Below are 18,300 nucleotides of genomic sequence, written 5' to 3'. Positions count from 1 at the left end.
TATCTAGTCGATACCCAAGCAATTGGTTGGTTAGTTAGTTGTTAAAGCCTAACTAAACGAGGCGGAAGAAGGCGTGTAGGAAAAAAAGATGTGGCTGGGACGCGACAAGGAAGCACCACCAAAGCGGGCCAAACATTCCAGATCGCGGGCACCAGCCATCCCCATCCACTCTCTGAACCTCACTCACCTCGTCTCTTCTTCCCTCCCTTTCCCCAGTCCACTAACTACCACCTTCTCTCCCTCACATCCACAATTCACATCCACTCTTACCACTACTACTCCTACTCCTTTCTTTGTTTACGGCTACTTACCGTTCCATTGGTCTCGCTCCCTTGGATCTGCTCTTTGATAGTGACACGCCCATTGATATTGCGCGCCCTGTTGCCTTGGATTACACGGTCGGCTTTTGGCGTTTTCCTCCCTTTTTATCGCCCTTGAACCTGTCACGGCCTGATTCCCATCACCCACCACGCTTATATATCTCAATTCTTTTGGATTCGCATCTATCTGTTTAGCTGGGTATTATTGTGCACCCGAAGTTGGGGCTATTGAGCGTGTCCACAGCCACACTGGACCTGTATTAGCCCGTATTCGGCGTCATTATTCACAATGGCCACAACACCACCACCGCCCTCCACCCTACGGATCCCGCCTACTCCGCGACTTGGAGCTAAATACGATGATTATGAACCATACTCCACGCGATACTCAGCCAGGCTAGCGAGCCAACGTGCTGCCAGAGACAGAGAGTCCCGTACCACTCCCCCGCCTACCTTCCCGAGCTCGAAGACCACCGCGAACAAGTACGACATGGATGAATCCGATACACTATCTCCTCCTGGCTCAGTTCAGACCTCGCCCCGGAAGCTCAAGTCGGCCCGAGCTACCGGCTTGTTTGCGACACATTCACTTGGAGGCCCCTCCGGCACACATGATTCGGATCCCTTCGGCGCAGAACCTTCCTCCCTCCGGCATCAATCGCGATCACTTCGACCGACTATGACTGAAGGAATGCTTCCCACACCAGCCAAGACGCCTCGCAAGAAGGCTGTCGCGGATGTCGGAAATACCGCACGAGTGCTGTTCCCTCCGCCCCCTAGCGCCAGGAAGAAGACGAAGAAGCATACTGGCTTCTCGTTGGATAGTTTCTGCGAAGACAACGCCCAGGGCGGCTCTGAGATTCAAATCTACACCGACTCGCGCGATCGCATCCCGGAAGTCGACGAAAGCGAAGATAACCCGTTCTACAACAAACCCACGGTTAGCAATACAACTACTCGTGCCTCCAGACGCAAAGAGAGCCGCCGCGACAAGGAAATAGACGACTCGCTCAATCGTGAGGATGGCATGCTTTACGTTTTGTAAGTTCACTACCACAGGTTTCCCTTCCCTACATTGTCTCATGTACTAACAATATCCCGCAGCCGAGGCAAGAAAATGTTCCGCAAGTTCACGGATGATGCTGAGAGCGACCTTGATGATGACGATGATGACTTGGGCCTGCTGGCCGCCCGTCCGGACCTCATCGACTCATCTATCCACAATGTTCGTCCACTGACTCGCTCGTCAATCAAGCCTCGTGTGCTCTTCCCTACCGCGAAGTCGCAGACTCCCCAAGAATCTCGCTCGAGCGATGTCGATGAGGAGGCCGCCACTGATATTGAGGATCACCTGCTTCACGATGAAGTCGAGGAGGATGAAGATCCTGCGGTTGACGTGGAGATGCAGCAACGGCCAGTCACTCCTCCCCCGCAATCCTCCGTTGCAACTCCTGCGTCACCCGGGGCTACGGTGCGGTCACTGCGTTCGCGATCCAAGCGGGATGGCCCCGAGCATAGTGAGACACCCACGGCCTCCGAAACCAAGAAAAAGCGCGTTAGTCCGTTCGATGGTTGGCTCCGCAAAAAGACAGCTCCTGCTCTGACAGGGACCAAAGCCAAGAAGCGAGATGCCGAAGCCGCTGGCAGCCCTGGTGGCCCAGCTCCCAAGAAGACACGAGGCAACAAAGCGACTGCGTCATGAGCATGATCTTGTCCGCCTATATGCAAGACTACCAGTGGAACCTTGAAGCCATCGGAAGCAAAGTCTTCCCTCTTGATTCTGCCATCACGGATTCTACCGCAGAAAAAACAATCTCTTGACGAGCGTCCTTGTTTTCAGCGTTCTTCTATCTTCTCGTTCGATATTCACTGGCGTCCTTGACTCAATAGGTCGACTATACTAGGTTTTTTAATGTGTCCGGCTGTCCTCAGTTCAGTTTCCATGTGTTTGATATCAGCTACAAAAGCATCATTGTCTTTTGTCTTGAACATAACAATAACTCCGAGTGATCAGTCGGAAAAGGGAACAGGCGCGATACAATGGGCTAAATGGGACGGACGGATAGGTAAATGGGCTGGACTGGCACATGGGATGGAGTTTTTTTGTTCTTTTCTTTTTCTCTTTGCCTCTCGTTTCTTCTTTTCCCCAATGCTTTTTATTTCCATATTGCCGGCGTGTTTTCTACTCCCTTCAACTGCTTATGTCTCTGTGACTGACTTTGCTTGAGAACCTCGGCCTTTCTACCTACTTAGCTTAGTTAGCTAGCTTGAGAGTTTCAATTTCTCTCGTACAACCAACTTAGATACCATTCAATGAACATGAAATTGTGACGCCTTTTTTTTTGTTTTCCTATTCTGCTTCCTTTCTATACACATGACAGGCATAGATAGTGGCTCAGACCAAGTGGCATATCCCTTTACGACCCTCTACAAACATGGCAGTACTTACTAGTAGTACTAGGGTTTAACCAAATCACCTCGGAACTACAGTTCAGCGAAGACTACTAGTATTTTCATACTACTTCATAAAGCTAAGAATAGTAGTAGGTAAGCTGCTAATAATACACTTGATCTCCCAGATAACCCGCAAGAACTCATCGGGGAGAAGAAAAACGAAAAGGGGGGTACTCGTACAAATCAAGAAAGAAAGAAAGAAAGAAAGAAAAGAAGTAAGACAAGCGTGCTAAGAACATCATGCAGTCAGTTAGTCGTTCGTTGGAAGGACAGACAAATGAGGAAAGGGGAAAAAAAAAAAAAAGGAATCTCGTTCATTCATTCATTCTCTTGTTGCAGTAGTAAGTAGTAAGGGGGATATTCCAGTGGGTACCAAGATGCTGTATCTGGATTCTGTTGCTGTTCATGTTTCTGTTGCTAAAGTGGAGTGAAAGTGGTTGAAATCAAAACTATCGAGGCGACTATGTTCTTCATTGCTCATGTGAGACGGACTAGCGAGTGGGTGTATTTGCTGGTGAGTGAGACTGGAATGACTGATATTTCAATGGAACATTCGCCGTGGAAGGACGGGGGTCAACTGCGTTGCAGGTAACGAAGGGTATCTATATTTTGTTTTCATAACACTGGGGGAAAAAAAGGCTGCTTTTCTTTTAGATGATGTCTAGTTCATCGTCGTCGTCATCATCATTGTTCGTTGGCACCATGTCGGGTTTTCCTCCAAGACTGTCTCTTCCGGCTTCCTTGATGCCATGGGAAGTTATGAACCGGGTTTTCTTGACACCGCTGCCGTGGGGTCTGTCGCCGTCATGGGCGCGTTTCAGAGGGCTCAGCTTCACACTGTCTGCCTTTTTGAAGGCTGAGATGCCCAGATTGGTGGTGGAAAAGTCATCTAAGTTGTTCTTTGCCTGCTCGGGATGGGGTGATTGGACGTTGTTGTTATCTCGTGATCGGAGATATTCAGCCCCAACACCCCCGGAACGGGAAATAAGCCTTTCTGCGATGTCGCGTTCGCGTTTCTTCTCTGCGAGTCGTCGGCGGAAGCGCTCTTCTTTGCTTTCCATGCCACGGCCCATCATTCCGGCGGCGATGAATGGGTCGTCGTGATCTGCATCGATTAGGGCTGCGGCAGACTGGCCAGACGGGTGAGGGTGGAAGGAGGGTCCGCCGCCCCTGGATTTTGGAGCTGGTGCAACATAATAGGACGATTGTGATTGATAGTCGTATCTTGCGCCATTTGGCTTCAGTCCATTCTGGGGGCGAACTTTCTTGTCTCCGCCGTAGAAACCGGTTCGAGACCCTGAGCGGCCACCCGGTCCATACATGCCTGTGCCGCCATTTACTCCCATTCGACCTGCTTGTGTTCGACGGACCTGTAGGTCGACATGAAAGTCGCAGAATTCGGTCTTCCGGCCATCAACCCATGAGTGGCAGGTCTTGCCATCCTTCCTAACGGCCTTACAGAATCCAATGTCTTGCGCATAGCCGACCTCTAGGATCTTGTCATCAGATGAGGAAATGGCGAGACTGAACCTGTTGGTGTCTGTCTTGTTCTTGGGCGGTGGCATGATTGTGGGGTTCAGAATGGCAATGAGTATTCCTTCGGAGATTCTGTAGTATCGTGGAAAGGCAGTGTCGAAAAGAAAGAGATCAATTGTCCATTTCAGATCTGTCAGAGTGATGACCATGTATTGGTTGGTGTTATTAGTTCCATCGTCAAATGGATCAACCTCCTTCTTAGTAGTGTTGGCCGGTTGCTTGATTTGCCTGGGCTCAGATTTCGATGCTACTATACCGAATACAACATAGTCTGTGTCGATTTCCTCTGGCAGTTCAAAGTCAGGCGCCTTCACTGTGCGTAGGAGATCAGGGATCTTAAGAGCTTTCTTGTCTTCCAGGGTTCGAGACAAGAACGAATGGGGTAGGATGCGGTTGGACAAGTGCAAGGAAGAGAATGCCTCAAACTTTGAGGAGTCACCACTTTTCTCGCCTTGGGAATCATCAGTTGCACTGTTTTGAGAGCTGGCGGGCACCTCGGACTCAGACTTGTGGTTCCGTCGGTGAAAATATGGCAGTGACTCCTTCGCATCAGCCGCACCATCATCAGATCTCTGTACGCTAGACGTGGTCTGGCTCCGGCCCCTTTTCAGCGACGGCTTCAGATTATATGACCGGAGGACGTCTTCTCGACTGAAGCTTTCGGCTCGACGCCTCCTCGTTGGCGAAGCTGGGACGTCCTTCCTTGACTCGGCAGCTGCTTTGAAGGCCTCCACTTCCGCTTTATCGATCTGGAAGGCAGAGCTTCGATTTGCCTGGATTCTCTCCATTCGTGCTGCTCGTTCTCTCCGAGACGCATCGGCCGACCGGCTCTCAGCCATACGTTCACTGAAGCTCTTTGGACGGTTGCGCTCCCCACCCACGGTTATTGCTTGCAGAAGGCTGCCAGAACGAGAGACTAGACCATCTCGCGTTCCAGGTCTGCTTGCTGGCTGAGCAGCTCCCTTTGAGCTTGGCGGACGCTTCAGCGACACGTCCCTACTTCTGAGGCCTTTGTCAATGCCTAATAAATACCTCCGCGGGGACACAGGATCCGTGGGAGGAGCAGCACGCCTCGTCGGCGACAGCGGCACCTGGACATCATCGATATGAGCATTAATATCCGTCACATGACCATGACTTCTTATCCCTAACGGCTCATCATGTTCTTGGAAAGACCCAAGGGCTGACGCAGGTCTAGAGAAAGTCTCCCCGTCGTGCCTCTCTGGACCAGGTGCCCCCGTCTTCGTGCGGCTTTTCTGAAGTTGCTTGAGCTTAAGACGCGCCTCAATGGCCGCGAGCTTCAACTGTAGTGTTTCCTCATCCTCATCATCTTCTCCCTCGTCCACCCCGTCGCTAAGAAGCTGTGACGCCTTGGATCGTAAGTCGGGAGTAGTGACAGAGTGTTTCAGAGGCGAGCCCAGGTGTTCGCGACGTCGCTGCAGTTCTTCATACCTCTTGCGACCATTCGGAGTACTCAAGAGGGCATCCCGAGGGGATTTTGGCGGCCACGAGATCTCGGCCACTGCAACAGAAGCAGCGCGTCAGCGCACGGGAAGAAGGTCGAGCTGAACAGAAACACAAGGCACTCACTCACTGCTTGTCATCGCATCCACGGTGTCAATTCTAGAGTATTTCCGGTTGTGAAAAATAAAAAAAAAAAAAAAATGCAGTTTGAATTCCGATCCCGCTTATCGTCTTCTATCTATCGTGCTACCCTTCCTGCCATATTCACTCAACGAAGGGATGCGGGGAATGGCGTCTTTTCGAAACTGGGGCTCTGGGGTTCGGAGGACAGGAGCAGCAAAGCAACAACTACCTCAGCCACCTGACGGATTCAAGACTCTGACGAAGAAAAGAAAGGGGGAGCAGGAACCGGCAGGCCTGCATGAAATGAAACGCAAGGGAATGAAAGTGAGCTGCAACCAATCCGCCTTTAGTTTCCTTTCTCGCCCGCGGCCTGAGGCCCATGCATGCCTGCCCGCTGACTTGTGTTGCAACGGCCGATGATTGGCTAGCGCGTGTCGCGTTGAACCAGTGAAAAAGACGCGTTTCAATTACCATTATTACTTGTCTTTCCCCTTCGGACAATCCGTCAATATTTCCATTTCGCTATCTTCATAGCCAAATTTCAAACCTCAATTGCTGTTAATGAACCGCCCATAAAACTTGTACACCCCATAAACCCCCTCGTATACGGACTATCTTCCGAATATCCTATCATCACAATGCGAACCCGCTCAAGCGCTCCATCGGAGCAACCTCAATCTCCTCCATCCACCTCCGATCACCAAACAACAGCAGCAGCATCAACATCAGCACCGCCAGCAGAATCCACCCCCAAGAAAACATTCATTCTCCCCTCCACCGCCAGCGCCGACGCACGCTTCCTCACCCTCCCCAACCCGCGAAGCGCCGAACCAACCCGCTACTTCTTCGATCCCAGACTCGGCATATATGAATTCACCGTCCTCTCATCTCCTCCCTCCGCACCCCGAAGCACCCTACTCGTGCGCAACCCCGATTCCTCCTCATCCACACCCCAACCACAAGCGCACATCTCCAAGAAAGCCGAACTCCTCCTCGCCACCCCGATAGACATCCTCTTCTTCCTCATCCCCATCCTCACCGCAAACACCAAACAAAACAACCTCTTCCAACCCCTAGACGACATCATCGACTCGCTGGACGAGGATCTCCTCCCGCCTCACCTCCGCCATGTGCTATACGACGAAACCTTCCGCGAGACACTGCACGCCCGCGCCGCTGCGATAAGCGACTCCGTTGAGGCGGGCGACGAGAAGATGTTCCGGTTTAACGAGACGAAACTTCTCCAGGAACTTGTCGCGAAGGCGGATAGGATGGTTAGTGCGGGGTTACCTCCGAGTCTTGAGGAGAGGTTTGTGAGACAGGCGCTGGCGACGCCATTGATGGCGGTGAAGAGGGATGATGTGGCGGCTACGGGGGAGAATAAGGAGAATGAGGGCGAAGATAAGAACGAGGAAAAGGGGACGGGGGAGAAGACCACCACAAACAACGAAGATGCAAAGGACGATCTCCCCGAAGGCGTAAAGGTTCCTGAAGGCGTAGCCAACCTCCTACGGATATCTGTGGCGTTGTCATTCATGAAAGAATGCTATCTGTCCAAGGAGATGAGCGCGCGGATAGACGAGCTACTAGCTGCACCGGAGAGTCCGAAGGATTTCAAGCCCATGCGAGATCATTTGGACCTCGTGGCGAAGCTGAGGGCGGAGGCGCTGGCGTCGAGGTCGCTGGGTAATTTCTCTCGGAAGAGGAGCGTGGAGGATCAGGAGGCAGCGGAGTCGAGAGCGGAGAAGAAGCGCAGGATGGAGGAAGAGGAAAAGAAGAAGAAGGCGAATGAGTCGAGGGGAGTTCGGGATCTGAAGAAGGTTAATACGACGGGAATGAAGAAGATGAGTGATTTCTTTGGGAAGGCGGCTGCGAAGAAGAAGGCTTGAGAGTTGAAGGGTTTTGGTTATGTTGCGATTATATGCTTCGTCATTACTCTGAGTGATGGCGCATTCCGGAGTCTTGAGAAGACGCTGTCGGGACTGTAGAGGTCCTTATTCCAGCAGGATGCATAGAATCCTGGGGTATTCCGTTACCCTCCTCGAGCCCTGGGCGTAGTGACCTGGATTTCTGGTTGCGACGTATCCTGCGATTGGGACAGAGACTTGCAGACACTCATCAGTGCTGCTAAGCAGGAAATATTCCAAAATGATGATCCCGTCACAAAGATGATCCCATTTGTACATAGACTCTCACACGATATACACAAGTGCTTGGAAATTCCAATTGGACACAAAGGGTCGCGATTGAGTTTGCAATCTGCGAGGGAAATAAAAGCCAACGCTGAATGATTCAACTTCATGATGCCAACCATATGACGCACTACTTCAAAAAGAGAATACCACACTACCCCTACACCTCAACCTGGGCAATAGCTGCGCCCGTGACCCTGTCAATTACGTTAGTATCGTTCCACAAGTGAGAAAAGAACCTAGGGTAGGGGACATACATGAACGATCCGTTAGACGGCTTGCTAATGACCATGGCTTCAGCCAATTTCTCCTCGCTGATATCAGGGAAGTGCTTCAGGTAGTATTCCTCCTTCAAGGCCTTGGTAACAGCTTCGACCTTGGACTGGGGCAGCATGTGGACGGTGCAACCACCCCATCCGGCACCGGTCAGTCTGCTACCCAGGGTTCCAGCCCGACGAGCGATGTCGCAGATCTCATCCACCTCCGGTGCACTGCAGTCGTACTGGGTGCGGCAAGAAGCCTGGGACTCGTTCAAGAGCTGACCCAGGTACTGGATGCGTCTTTCATCGAGGGTGCTCGCCTTTGCGAGGCATGCCTTGAAGTCCAAGACTCGGCGGGCCTCGGTGAAGCAATGCAGGGCGCGTTGACGAAGGAGGAAACGCTCTGCTTGAACGGGGAAGGAAGAAAGGTACTTGGCTTCGAGTTCGGGGACAGTAATACCGAGAAGCTTGGCGATCTCCTCGCGAGTGTATCCTTCCTCTTGCGTCAGAAGCTCCAGAGTGCTCTGGATAACGGAGTCAATCTGGTACTCCAGGGGGTCGCCGAGACGGCCCTCTTTGCGCATTAATTCGTTGTGGAAATTACGGAGACTGAAGCCGAGGGAGCTGTTGTCCTTGGGGAGGGTCAAGCCGTTCCGGGCAGCCAGAACCACGGCGGCGAGCGTGCACTCAGCGACACGGAGGTTGTAGTGACGGGGAGCGGTCTCGGCCTTGTTGGAGGTGACGAAGCTCTGGGCCATAAGGAAAGTAATTTCCTCATCGGCCTTGGGAATGGGAACGTGCTGAACGGAGAAGTTAGGGAAGAATTGGGTGTACAGGAGGTATCCTCGGCGGGAGAAGATGGAGGCGGCTTGGTCCATGCTAGTAAGCAGTAGAGTTTAGCATCGAATAGTGAAATGGAGTGGTCAGTGGTAACATACCCTCCGGAGTAGACGCCAACTGCACGCTCAGACACTACTGCCAAATCAAGAAGATCCTGCTTCGAGACATCATGGTTGTTGGCCTTCATAACAGCCAAGGCACTGGCGCATACGAAAGCCGCACTGCTAGAGATACCACCACCCGGAGGTACATTACCGTCCAGGAGAACCTCCATACTAGCAGGCACAAAAGAGCCATCTGCATTCTGCTTGCGCAGGAACTTCAGGGCGCCGAGGAGTCCCGCCTTGAAGTAGTTAACCCACTCATGCTTCTTAGGGTCGATTTCAATGTCCGTGTCACGAGGCACGACAAACTCGCGGGTAGGGAACTTCTCCGGATTGACATTGGCAATCCTTACAACAGAGTCGGAGCCAGTCGCAGGGACGACCTTTACAGCAATGATCACGTCCACGCTTACTGCTGTAGGGAGGACATCATACAGATTGTAGTCGATGTGCTCACCAATGATGTTCACGCGACCGGGACTGCGGGCCACGAAATCGGGACGATGGCTGTAAACCTTGGTGAACTGGGAGACCAGGTTGTTAAACCGAGACTGGTGGTGAGGCGCAACTGAAGTGACGGAGGCATCGTCAGTTGCGTAGACCTCAGCGATGGACTCTGTCTGGGGGACGAGTTCCTGCGGGGTTGCCATGGCGGGGTAGAAATGGGAGGAAAAGGAAAAATAGCAGATCACACGAGGGGAGCGGGATATGGGAGAAGATGAGAAGAAGCAAGAAAAAAACAAGAAGAAACGAAGTGAGAAAAGGAGGAAAGCTGAAAGTAAGACAAATAGATTAATACCGGCTAAAACGTCAGCGTCCCTGAATCGCCAGGATAGGAGGGAAAAATTCGAGGTGGTGGTGCTCCGCAGAGACCCTGATCGGTTCCGGATTGAGCATAACAGGCTGGTCACGGGCGGGATAGTTCTGGAGGTGTGATTGCTTGAAGGCCGGGGAAAGAGTGGAGTTGCCCGGAAATGACACTCGCTCGCTGGAGTCGCTGGACGGCTCTCCGACTCGCTTCTCCAGTCCTTTTCAACCGATTCCCCGTGTGTTTCGGCTGATTCGGCATGGCCCTGGGGTCCCCCCCAGCTCGGTCGGGATACCCTTCTGCTATTGTGTTGACGGCGAGCCGTTGTATCTTTGTTTCCGTTGAATCCTCATCACACTTCTATCTCATTTTCACTACCTCATTGTTAATGGATTCGACAGGTGTCAGCCAATCGACACCGTGTAAAGCATCCTCTTCCCCATAATCCCGCAAGACACCCAATTTAGCCGAACCCAGGTGGCCTCGGCTTCTGGACGGCCGAGTGGATGCCAACCGTTGCAAATCGCACGGCCGTCTGTATAATGTTAGAGAGGTCAACCACCACCAGCCAATTGGTACACCCTAATCAAGAGACAATATAATTAACCTATACTGCTCTTAGTCAGGTATTGGTGTTCAGGCCCAGTTAACTATTGCTAGCTTCCTCGCCCGATCGAGTCAAGACTGACTAGTATTGGATAGAAATTGTGGGGTAACAACATCACATTCCGATCGTTATCAAGAAACTGGAGAATTTATATCTTGAAATTCAAAGACTTTTCCAGAAAAGAAAGGGTTGCTGTTCGGTATATGAGCTCATCCCGTAACCTTCAAGAGTTACTTCACAAAGGTCGGGTGGTCCCGATCTCGGAAGAGCTCATTCCAGCAGAACCTATGCGCCTACTTCTAGTAACCCGGGAAGGGACAAAAAGCCCGCGGAGAATTTCTCATGCGCAACTCATGTAAGGCGATACAACAACATATCCTCTCTGGTTCTTACCTTATACGGAAGGACTGACTACACCATTCTGACCACAACGGCCCATTATTCAGGTCACGAGCACATAAACATGTACTCCGTCTGGTAGAGTAAACTGGATGGGATACCCAAGTTCCCATTGTGGCAAAAACTCTGCATATTTGACGCAAGGCCGAACAAGTAATCTGCAGGCAGCCTATGTATGCTCAGCCGAGCTCGGTCCAGCTTCATGAATATGAGGGAAGTTCAAAGGCTAAAATACCATGTTCCTAGACCTTGAGAATTGGGGGCATTGTTCAGGTATCGCTGACCAATGTTCTGAGTGAGTCATCTTCAGAGTCAATAGACAACCCCTCCACGGAGAATTACTGCACCAGTAAATTGTAACTGGGGTAGAGTCATACAATACTTGCTTTCTTTTTCATGCCGGTTACCTGCATGTGATGGAGATGCATTAGCGAGCCGTATTCGGACCGGCACCCGCGGTAGGAGTATATGTAGAAAATCCGAAAGTCTGTGAATACCACAGATTGAAAGGATTATAGTTCAAATAGAAACTGTAGAAGCCCTAGTTACTATATGATGTACTCTTGTAGTTAATTTTCTCTGTCTCTTGGTTGCTATGAGGACTAAAAGTATGTCAGCAGTGAACCAGGCTAGTTGATTCTAAGCTCGTATAGCAGTTGGAACCTTGACAAAAGGCCGCACCATGACAATTACTGAGAAAAAAAAATACGTGGTTGTGCAAAGTCAACTTCTAACATCAACATCCCTTGCCTGTATTATTGCGATCTTGCAAGGCGTTGCTCTGGGGAAGACAGGACGAAACCTACGAGAGGCTTGCATCCCAATCAGGTGACCGCTTTCGCGTCCAAGAAGGCCGATGATCGGAGCAGTGGGGTATCCGTAGCCAATGGGATAACCCAGATTATTCGACTCCAACGGCGCTAGACCTGGACAGGCTAGAATGCAACCATAACCGTCCCCGAAGTCTGAGTCTTCGCTCCTGCCTTAAGGAACGGATCTCTTACTCACTCTTCCTGGTCCCGTTCTTTTTCCCTGTTGTGAGCACTCCCCTTTCTCTGTTCCCAGGCCTGGCAGTCATCCGCCATCAAGATGATGCCTATGAGACCTTCGAAAAGCGCCATGCGCGCTCTGCATTACCAGAGGTACATTGCCTCTGGCAGAATGAGTTTTACTACTGCTTCCGTTGCTGCGACCGCGCCCCACCGCTTTTCAGCTCAGAAGAGATTCCAGAGCACCGCAAGTGCCCCGGCTGAGTGAGTATTATCTACAACTAGCATCCAGCTGGCTACTGGGATGTCAATTACTGTTGCTAACATGCCTTTGAATTACCAGAAACACGAGACCGATCCCCAGCCCTGCCTTCAACCAGGAACCTCACCGCAATGAGGTCTCGCCACTGCAAAATCGCCAGGTCCCCGAACTGGACGACTCGTATGCAGTCCCCTCAACAACTTTTAAAACTGATTATGGGAGTAGAGCTGACCTGGTCCTTGGAGCGTAAACAGTTTTGTCGGACTCAGTGGAGGAGAGATCTTCCATGAGATGATGCTGCGTCTTGGCGTCAAGCATGTCTGTGAGTCACGCGTCTTTTTTTCTTCGGTTTCCCGACATCCTTCAAGACCATAAGGTTGACCCACCACTTTTAGTCGGTTACCCTGGAGGTGCCATTCTTCCCGTTTTCGATGCCATCTACAACTCCAAACACTTCGACTTCGTCCTCCCGAGACATGAACAGGGCGCCGGACACATGGCAGAAGGCTACGCCCGTGCCTCTGGAAAGCCCGGTGTCGTCCTCGTCACGTCCGGCCCTGGAGCCACCAACGTTATCACCCCCATGCAGGATGCCCTCTCGGACGGTACTCCCATGGTCGTCTTCTGCGGTCAGGTGCCCACCAGCCTGATCGGTACCGACTCTTTCCAGGAAGCCGATGTTATCGGTATCTCCCGTGCTTGCACCAAGTGGAACGTCATGGTCAAGTCCGTCGCTGAACTCCCCCGTCGCATCCAGGAGGCTTTCGAAATCGCCACCAGCGGCCGCCCCGGACCTGTCCTCGTCGATTTGCCCAAGGATATCACCGCCGGTATTCTCCGTAAACCCATCCCGATGAACAGCACCCTGCCCTCTCTCCCCAGCGCTGCGACCATGGCTGCCCGTGAATTGAGCATGCAGCAGCTCCAGGGTACCATCAACCGTGTTGCCCGCCTTGTCAACGTCTCCAAGAAGCCCATCCTGTATGTGGGTCAGGGTCTCCTTGCTCGCCCTGAAGGCCCCCAGATCCTGAAGGAGCTGGCCGACAAGGCTTGCATTCCGGTCACCACGACCCTCCAGGGTCTGGGTGGATTCGACGAGACGGACCCCAAGGCCCTGCACATGCTGGGCATGCACGGATCTGCCTACGCCAACATGGCCATGCAGGAGGCTGATCTCATCATTGCCATCGGTGCTCGCTTCGATGACCGTGTGACCGGAAACATCTCCAAGTTCGCCCCTCAGGCCAAGCTTGCTGCCTCGGAGAACCGTGGTGGTATCGTCCACTTCGAAATCATGCCCAAGAACATCAACAAGGTTGTCCAGGCCAACGAGGCTGTTGAGGGTGACTGTGCTGAGAACATCCGTCTCCTCCTGCCCCACGTCGAGGCTGTTGCTGAGCGTAAGGAGTGGTTCGACCAGATCAACGACTGGAAGGCTCGGTTCCCCTTCTCCCTCTATGAGAAGGAGTCTGCTGAGGGACCCATCAAGCCCCAGGCTGTCATTGAGAAACTCAGCGATCTCACTGCTCACATGAAGGACCGTACTGTCATCACTACCGGTGTCGGTCAGCACCAGATGTGGGCTGCTCAGCACTTCCGCTGGCGCCACCCCCGTACCATGATCACCTCTGGTGGTCTTGGAACTATGGGATACGGTCTCCCCGCTGCTATCGGTGCCAAGGTTGCTCGCCCTGACGCTCTTGTCGTCGATATCGACGGTGATGCCTCGTTCAACATGACCCTGACCGAGCTCACCACTGCTGCTCAGTTCAACATTGGTGTCAAGGTTCTCCTCCTGAACAACGAGGAACAGGGTATGGTGACGCAATGGCAGAACCTGTTCTACGAGGACCGCTACTCGCACACTCACCAGAAGAACCCCGACTTTGTCCCGATGGCCCAGGCCATGGGTGTTGCCGCGGACCGCTGCACCAAGCCCTCGGAGGTTGAGGAGAAGCTGAAGTGGCTGATCGAGCAGGACGGCCCTGCGCTTCTGGAAGTGTTCACTGATCGCAAGGTGCCTGTGCTCCCCATGGTGCCCGCTGGCTGTGCCCTGCACGAGTTCCTTGTTTATGACGAAGGTATGCGCAATGATTGTTCGGATTGAGTGAATGAATGCTAATATAATTCTTGCAATACAGCCAAGGAGAAGGAGCGTAAGGCTCTGATGAAGAAGCGGAAAGTTCCCGGTTTCTAAGTGAGCCGCGGATGCTAGCGATGAGTTGCCATGCCTGTTATTTGAAAGCTGCAAAAGTGCCCACCCATTCCTGATCTCTTGATATCCATGGCGTTTCTGGCAGGTTCTAAAACGCTAGCGGGTGCCGGTCTGCGCCCCGGAGACAAGCTGCAGCGGTCTACTTCGACCAGAGAACCCTGAACTAGCATGGTGCAGGACCGTGGAGAGCACTCTATAGTAGCTCCACTCGGTCCTGTACTGGGGTCCTGAGCTGAAAAGACCTTTGGCTGGGCTTGGACCTCCTTTCCCTTTTATTGCTTTTTCCATTTTCACCGTTTGCATTATGGCTTGCGCGCAAAAGTTGCCTCAAATGTTGTTGTGGGAAATCCAGCTGTATATAATCCTTATGTTGCTGTAATCTTTTGTATGACCTTGGAAATACTATCATGAGGCATTGAAAAGGGATGAGTGTTCCTGGATGACGCGATTATTAGTGCTGACTGGAGCAGCGACGTAGAGTATGCTAAGTGGCTAGTGAGCAGCTAGTTTATCTACTATCTACAAGTCATCCAGATTACTGCATCCGCCATGATGGCGCAAAGTGAGGTGATCGACTAGGCATCACGTGAGGGTCGAACAATTGGGGTCCGCGGAATGCGCGCCTTTATGTTTCGCCGCCGAACAGCCGCGGTTCACATCCGAAGGTCACTAGCGGGGGCTGGGAAGTGGGAAAGGTAGTACGGAGTATCTCACTAATTAAGCCTGGTACTGAGAGCCTGGGTCGACTGGGTTGCTGACTGACTGAGTTATTTGCTTCTGCTCTGCTGCTTCTGCTGGGGCAGAGTGCAGATGTCGGAGCTGCCTAATAGGGCTGTGACTCTCAACTCTCAACTCTCTCTCCCCTCCGTTCTCGCCTCCAGTTCTCTCTCTTTCTTTCTCTCTCCCACCATCTGGTGACTGACGCAACTTGACTAACCTCCCTCTCCACACATGATGCAGTACTTGTTTCCGTAACTCCCCGTCCACTCCTCTACTACTGTTGTATCCACCCCTCTTGTGTCTCCCACATCATGGCCTCCCTCCCAGGTTATTCGGCCTCTAGCCGACCACAGTCATCTGATAATAATACTACCTCCACTACCCAACAGAATAGCCTTTCCACGAATATAACCAGCAGCGCTTCATCGACAGAATCGTTTGAAGCTAGCGATACCGTCCTGCTCAACGGCACCTCGGATACCGCCACCGCCCATGGCTCCCCGACAAGTCCGACTCTCGCCGATACGTCCGGTGAGGAACCACGCAGATGTTGGATTTGCTATACAGATGAGACAGAGGACTCTCCCCTTAATTCACAATGGCGCTCGCCATGTCCATGCGCCTTGACCGCTCACGAAGCGTGCCTGCTCGACTGGTTGGCGGATCTCGAGAATCCCCGATCGCGGAGGCGTAACGGCCATGACGCAAAGATGCTGTGTCCGCAATGCAAGACCGAAATCATCGTTTCTCGTCCCCGAAGCTATATTGTGGATATAGTAAGACTGGTTGAGCGCCTCGCGGGTCGGATGGTCCTCCCAGGAATGGTTTTTACGTTAGGAGCAACTGTGTGGGCGGGGTGCTGTGCGCATGGAGTATACTCGATGTATTTTGTCTTCGGCACGGATGAGGCTCGCCAGATTTTGGAGGAAACGGCTGATGGAGCATGGAACTCGGGGCTTAACCTGGGGTTGCCCCTCATCCCGCTCGTGTTGATCTTCTCGCGCACCCGGTACGCAGATGGTCTCCTTCCTGCCATCCCCGTGATGTTCTTTGCCACACATCAACCGGGACAGGAGCTGGAATTGGATCTTTGGCCGCCCAGTGCGGCAGTGACGTTCGCCGCTCTTCCATACCTAAAAAGCTTTTACGGCAGCGTCTACGAGAGAATTTTTGGCAAGTTGGAGCGGAGATGGATTGCAGAAGTACAACCGCGCTCGGATGTCAATGAATTTGACGATAATGCGCCGCCCGAACATCCCGAGCCAGACCCACCTAATGATGACAATGGTGTCCTGATGGAGATAGATTTGGAGCTACGCATGGGCAATGAGGACGGGCCGCAGGGCTTGTTTGGCTTTAACGGAGGAAATGCGCAGGGTGGACAGGGGCAAAACCAGGGTGGAAACGGCCAGCCCTTGGGCTTGGGTCGACGGGATGAGCTGGTAGCCGACACAAGTAGTCTGGCAGATATCATCCTCGGAGCACTTGCGTTTCCCGCCATATCTGCGTCGATGGGCGGGCTGTTGAAGTACATTTTACCTACTTCATGGACGACGCCATCTACGTTGGGCAAAGCCCGACCAGGACTGTTGCAGACCCGCTGGGGCCGGAGTGTCGTCGGAGGATGTGCATTCGTGCTGTTGAAGGATGCACTGGTGTTATATTGTCGGTGGAAATTGGCGCAGACGCACCGACGCCGCAAGGTGTTGAACTACGATCGATCGAAGAAGCGGGCTGGGAAGGCTGATCGATAGTGAAGAGGGATGATGGAAGCATTTCTGGCGTTTAGGCTGATGGATTGAGATACACTCTTTGCTGGTTTTGACCTCTTTGCAATTGATGACGAGCGATGCAGATGCCTTGGTAAAAGTGTGAATATATCCTTTTTTTTCTCTTCGTATGAATTATTTAAATAACAGTAATTATCAGCATTATCCAGAAGTAATTCAGCGCATCGATTGTAGTATACACGAAGTAGTAAATAAGGCAGAAACGGCGCTTACTTAGCGCGCGGCAGATAACCAACCGACCAGGCAAAGCCAACCAGGCTAACCCAGTAAGTCAACCCAACTAAATCCAACCTAAACTTCCGCTCCGGCGCGCAGTGTCTGTCTTCCGAACATTCTCAGAACACCTACCCCCCCGACCCAACACCCAACCCAGAAATCACCGGAGAGAAGAACTAAGAAAGAAAGGGGGGAAAAAAATCAAAATCAAAATGCGCACCCTCTCCCCCGTCCTCGCCTCCCTGGCATCCGTCTTCCGCATCCCCATGACCCGTCCAACCCTCACCAGCACCAGCAACACCATCACCAACACTCTCCGCCAAACCCAATCCCAATTGCAAAACCAAACCAACCAATTCAGCACAACCACCACGCTCCAAAAGCGAAAGGAGTCCGGTTTCCGCGGCGACCGCAGAATCAGTACGCTACTACCCTTCTCCCAATCCCAACCCCAATTCCAACCACACCTTTAACTAACCACAAAATAATAATTACTATAGCACTAATCCGCTACTTCCTCCACCACCCGCTCACTCCCCGCCCATTGCGCTTCTCGCGCACCCGCTTCCTCCGACACTGGACGATCCACCGGGCATGGAACCTCTACCAGGGCCAGCAGCGGCGGAAGCACGAGCTGGAGCTGCAGAGACAGTGGCAGGCGATGCAAGCCGCCTGTGAGGAACTGCGTACTGGTGCGGGCGATGGCGGGAAACTGTTCCGTAAGAGTATGATTAAGACGGGTGTGTTTCGGGATTTGGTGCCCATTGAGTATGCCCGTTTGCAGACGGATGGGCCGGCCAGGGAGGGGTGGAATCATGAGTGGAAGAGGGATTAGATTAATTCCTCCGGAGGAGGAGGGGATTTTTTTCCGAAGGAGATTCGAAGGGGAAATGTGATGGAGGAGGGGGTTGGGAATAGGATAGAAAATAGAGGGGGGGGTGGTTAGTTGAGGGCTTGTTGTTATATTATTACTATTGTCATGTATGTTTTCTGTCTATCTG

The 18,300-nt window shown here is 52.3% G+C and overlaps 7 protein-coding genes across 7 annotated transcripts; 5 read left to right on the top strand and 2 right to left on the bottom strand.

Annotated features, from left to right (window-relative positions):
* The first annotated feature begins 479 nt into the window (after window positions 1–479).
* Window positions 480–2,127, top strand: BO83DRAFT_65647 (uncharacterized protein). Its single transcript, XM_025537512.1, has 2 exons — window positions 480–1,361; window positions 1,425–2,127. Exons 1-2 carry the CDS (start codon window positions 610–612, stop codon window positions 2,020–2,022), a joined length of 1,350 nt encoding a protein of 449 aa, XP_025386818.1. The 5' UTR covers window positions 480–609; the 3' UTR covers window positions 2,023–2,127.
* Window positions 2,128–3,424: 1,297 nt separating this feature from the next.
* On the bottom strand, window positions 3,425–5,914 carry BO83DRAFT_428532 (Mcm10/DnaG-type zinc finger protein; the record flags this gene model as incomplete). Its single annotated transcript, XM_025535413.1, has 2 exons — window positions 3,425–5,832; window positions 5,905–5,914. 2 exons carry the CDS (start codon window positions 5,912–5,914, stop codon window positions 3,425–3,427), a joined length of 2,418 nt encoding a protein of 805 aa, XP_025386817.1.
* A 593-nt stretch (window positions 5,915–6,507) lies between these two features.
* On the top strand, window positions 6,508–7,780 carry BO83DRAFT_340983 (uncharacterized protein; the record flags this gene model as incomplete). The annotated part of the gene is made up of 1 exon (XM_025528607.1): window positions 6,508–7,780. A coding segment is annotated over exon 1 (1,245 nt), but the record flags the coding sequence as incomplete, so codon positions are not given.
* A 386-nt stretch (window positions 7,781–8,166) lies between these two features.
* BO83DRAFT_65607 (galactokinase galE) lies at window positions 8,167–10,202 on the bottom strand. Its single transcript, XM_025537510.1, has 3 exons — window positions 9,288–10,202; window positions 8,347–9,228; window positions 8,167–8,286 (listed from the first exon to the last, which is right to left on the bottom strand). Exons 1-3 carry the CDS (start codon window positions 9,941–9,943, stop codon window positions 8,250–8,252), a joined length of 1,575 nt encoding a protein of 524 aa, XP_025386815.1. The 5' UTR covers window positions 9,944–10,202; the 3' UTR covers window positions 8,167–8,249.
* Window positions 10,203–12,123: 1,921 nt separating this feature from the next.
* On the top strand, window positions 12,124–15,015 carry BO83DRAFT_379722 (acetolactate synthase catalytic subunit). The gene is made up of 5 exons (XM_025531575.1): window positions 12,124–12,360; window positions 12,440–12,538; window positions 12,613–12,680; window positions 12,754–14,439; window positions 14,500–15,015. Exons 1-5 carry the CDS (start codon window positions 12,197–12,199, stop codon window positions 14,553–14,555), a joined length of 2,073 nt encoding a protein of 690 aa, XP_025386814.1. The 5' UTR covers window positions 12,124–12,196; the 3' UTR covers window positions 14,556–15,015.
* Window positions 15,016–15,233: 218 nt separating this feature from the next.
* BO83DRAFT_363918 (RING finger domain protein) lies at window positions 15,234–17,204 on the top strand. Its single transcript, XM_025529596.1, has one exon. The coding sequence runs from the start codon at window positions 15,605–15,607 to the stop codon at window positions 17,045–17,047; it is 1,443 nt and encodes a 480-aa protein (XP_025386813.1). The 5' UTR covers window positions 15,234–15,604; the 3' UTR covers window positions 17,048–17,204.
* A 183-nt stretch (window positions 17,205–17,387) lies between these two features.
* On the top strand, window positions 17,388–18,187 carry BO83DRAFT_340970 (mitochondrial 54S ribosomal protein mL40). The gene is made up of 2 exons (XM_025528606.1): window positions 17,388–17,719; window positions 17,800–18,187. The coding sequence occupies exons 1-2, from the start codon at window positions 17,512–17,514 to the stop codon at window positions 18,132–18,134; spliced, it is 543 nt and encodes a 180-aa protein (XP_025386812.1). The 5' UTR covers window positions 17,388–17,511; the 3' UTR covers window positions 18,135–18,187.
* The last annotated feature ends 113 nt before the right edge of the window (window positions 18,188–18,300 follow it).

The sequence above is a fragment of the Aspergillus eucalypticola genome, assembly GCF_003184535.1.
Source record: "Aspergillus eucalypticola CBS 122712 chromosome Unknown BO83scaffold_17, whole genome shotgun sequence".
NCBI classification, from domain to species: Eukaryota; Fungi; Ascomycota; class Eurotiomycetes; order Eurotiales; family Aspergillaceae; genus Aspergillus; species Aspergillus eucalypticola.
Note: the sequence above shows the minus strand (reverse complement) of the source record. Positions and strands in the feature narration are given on the sequence as shown.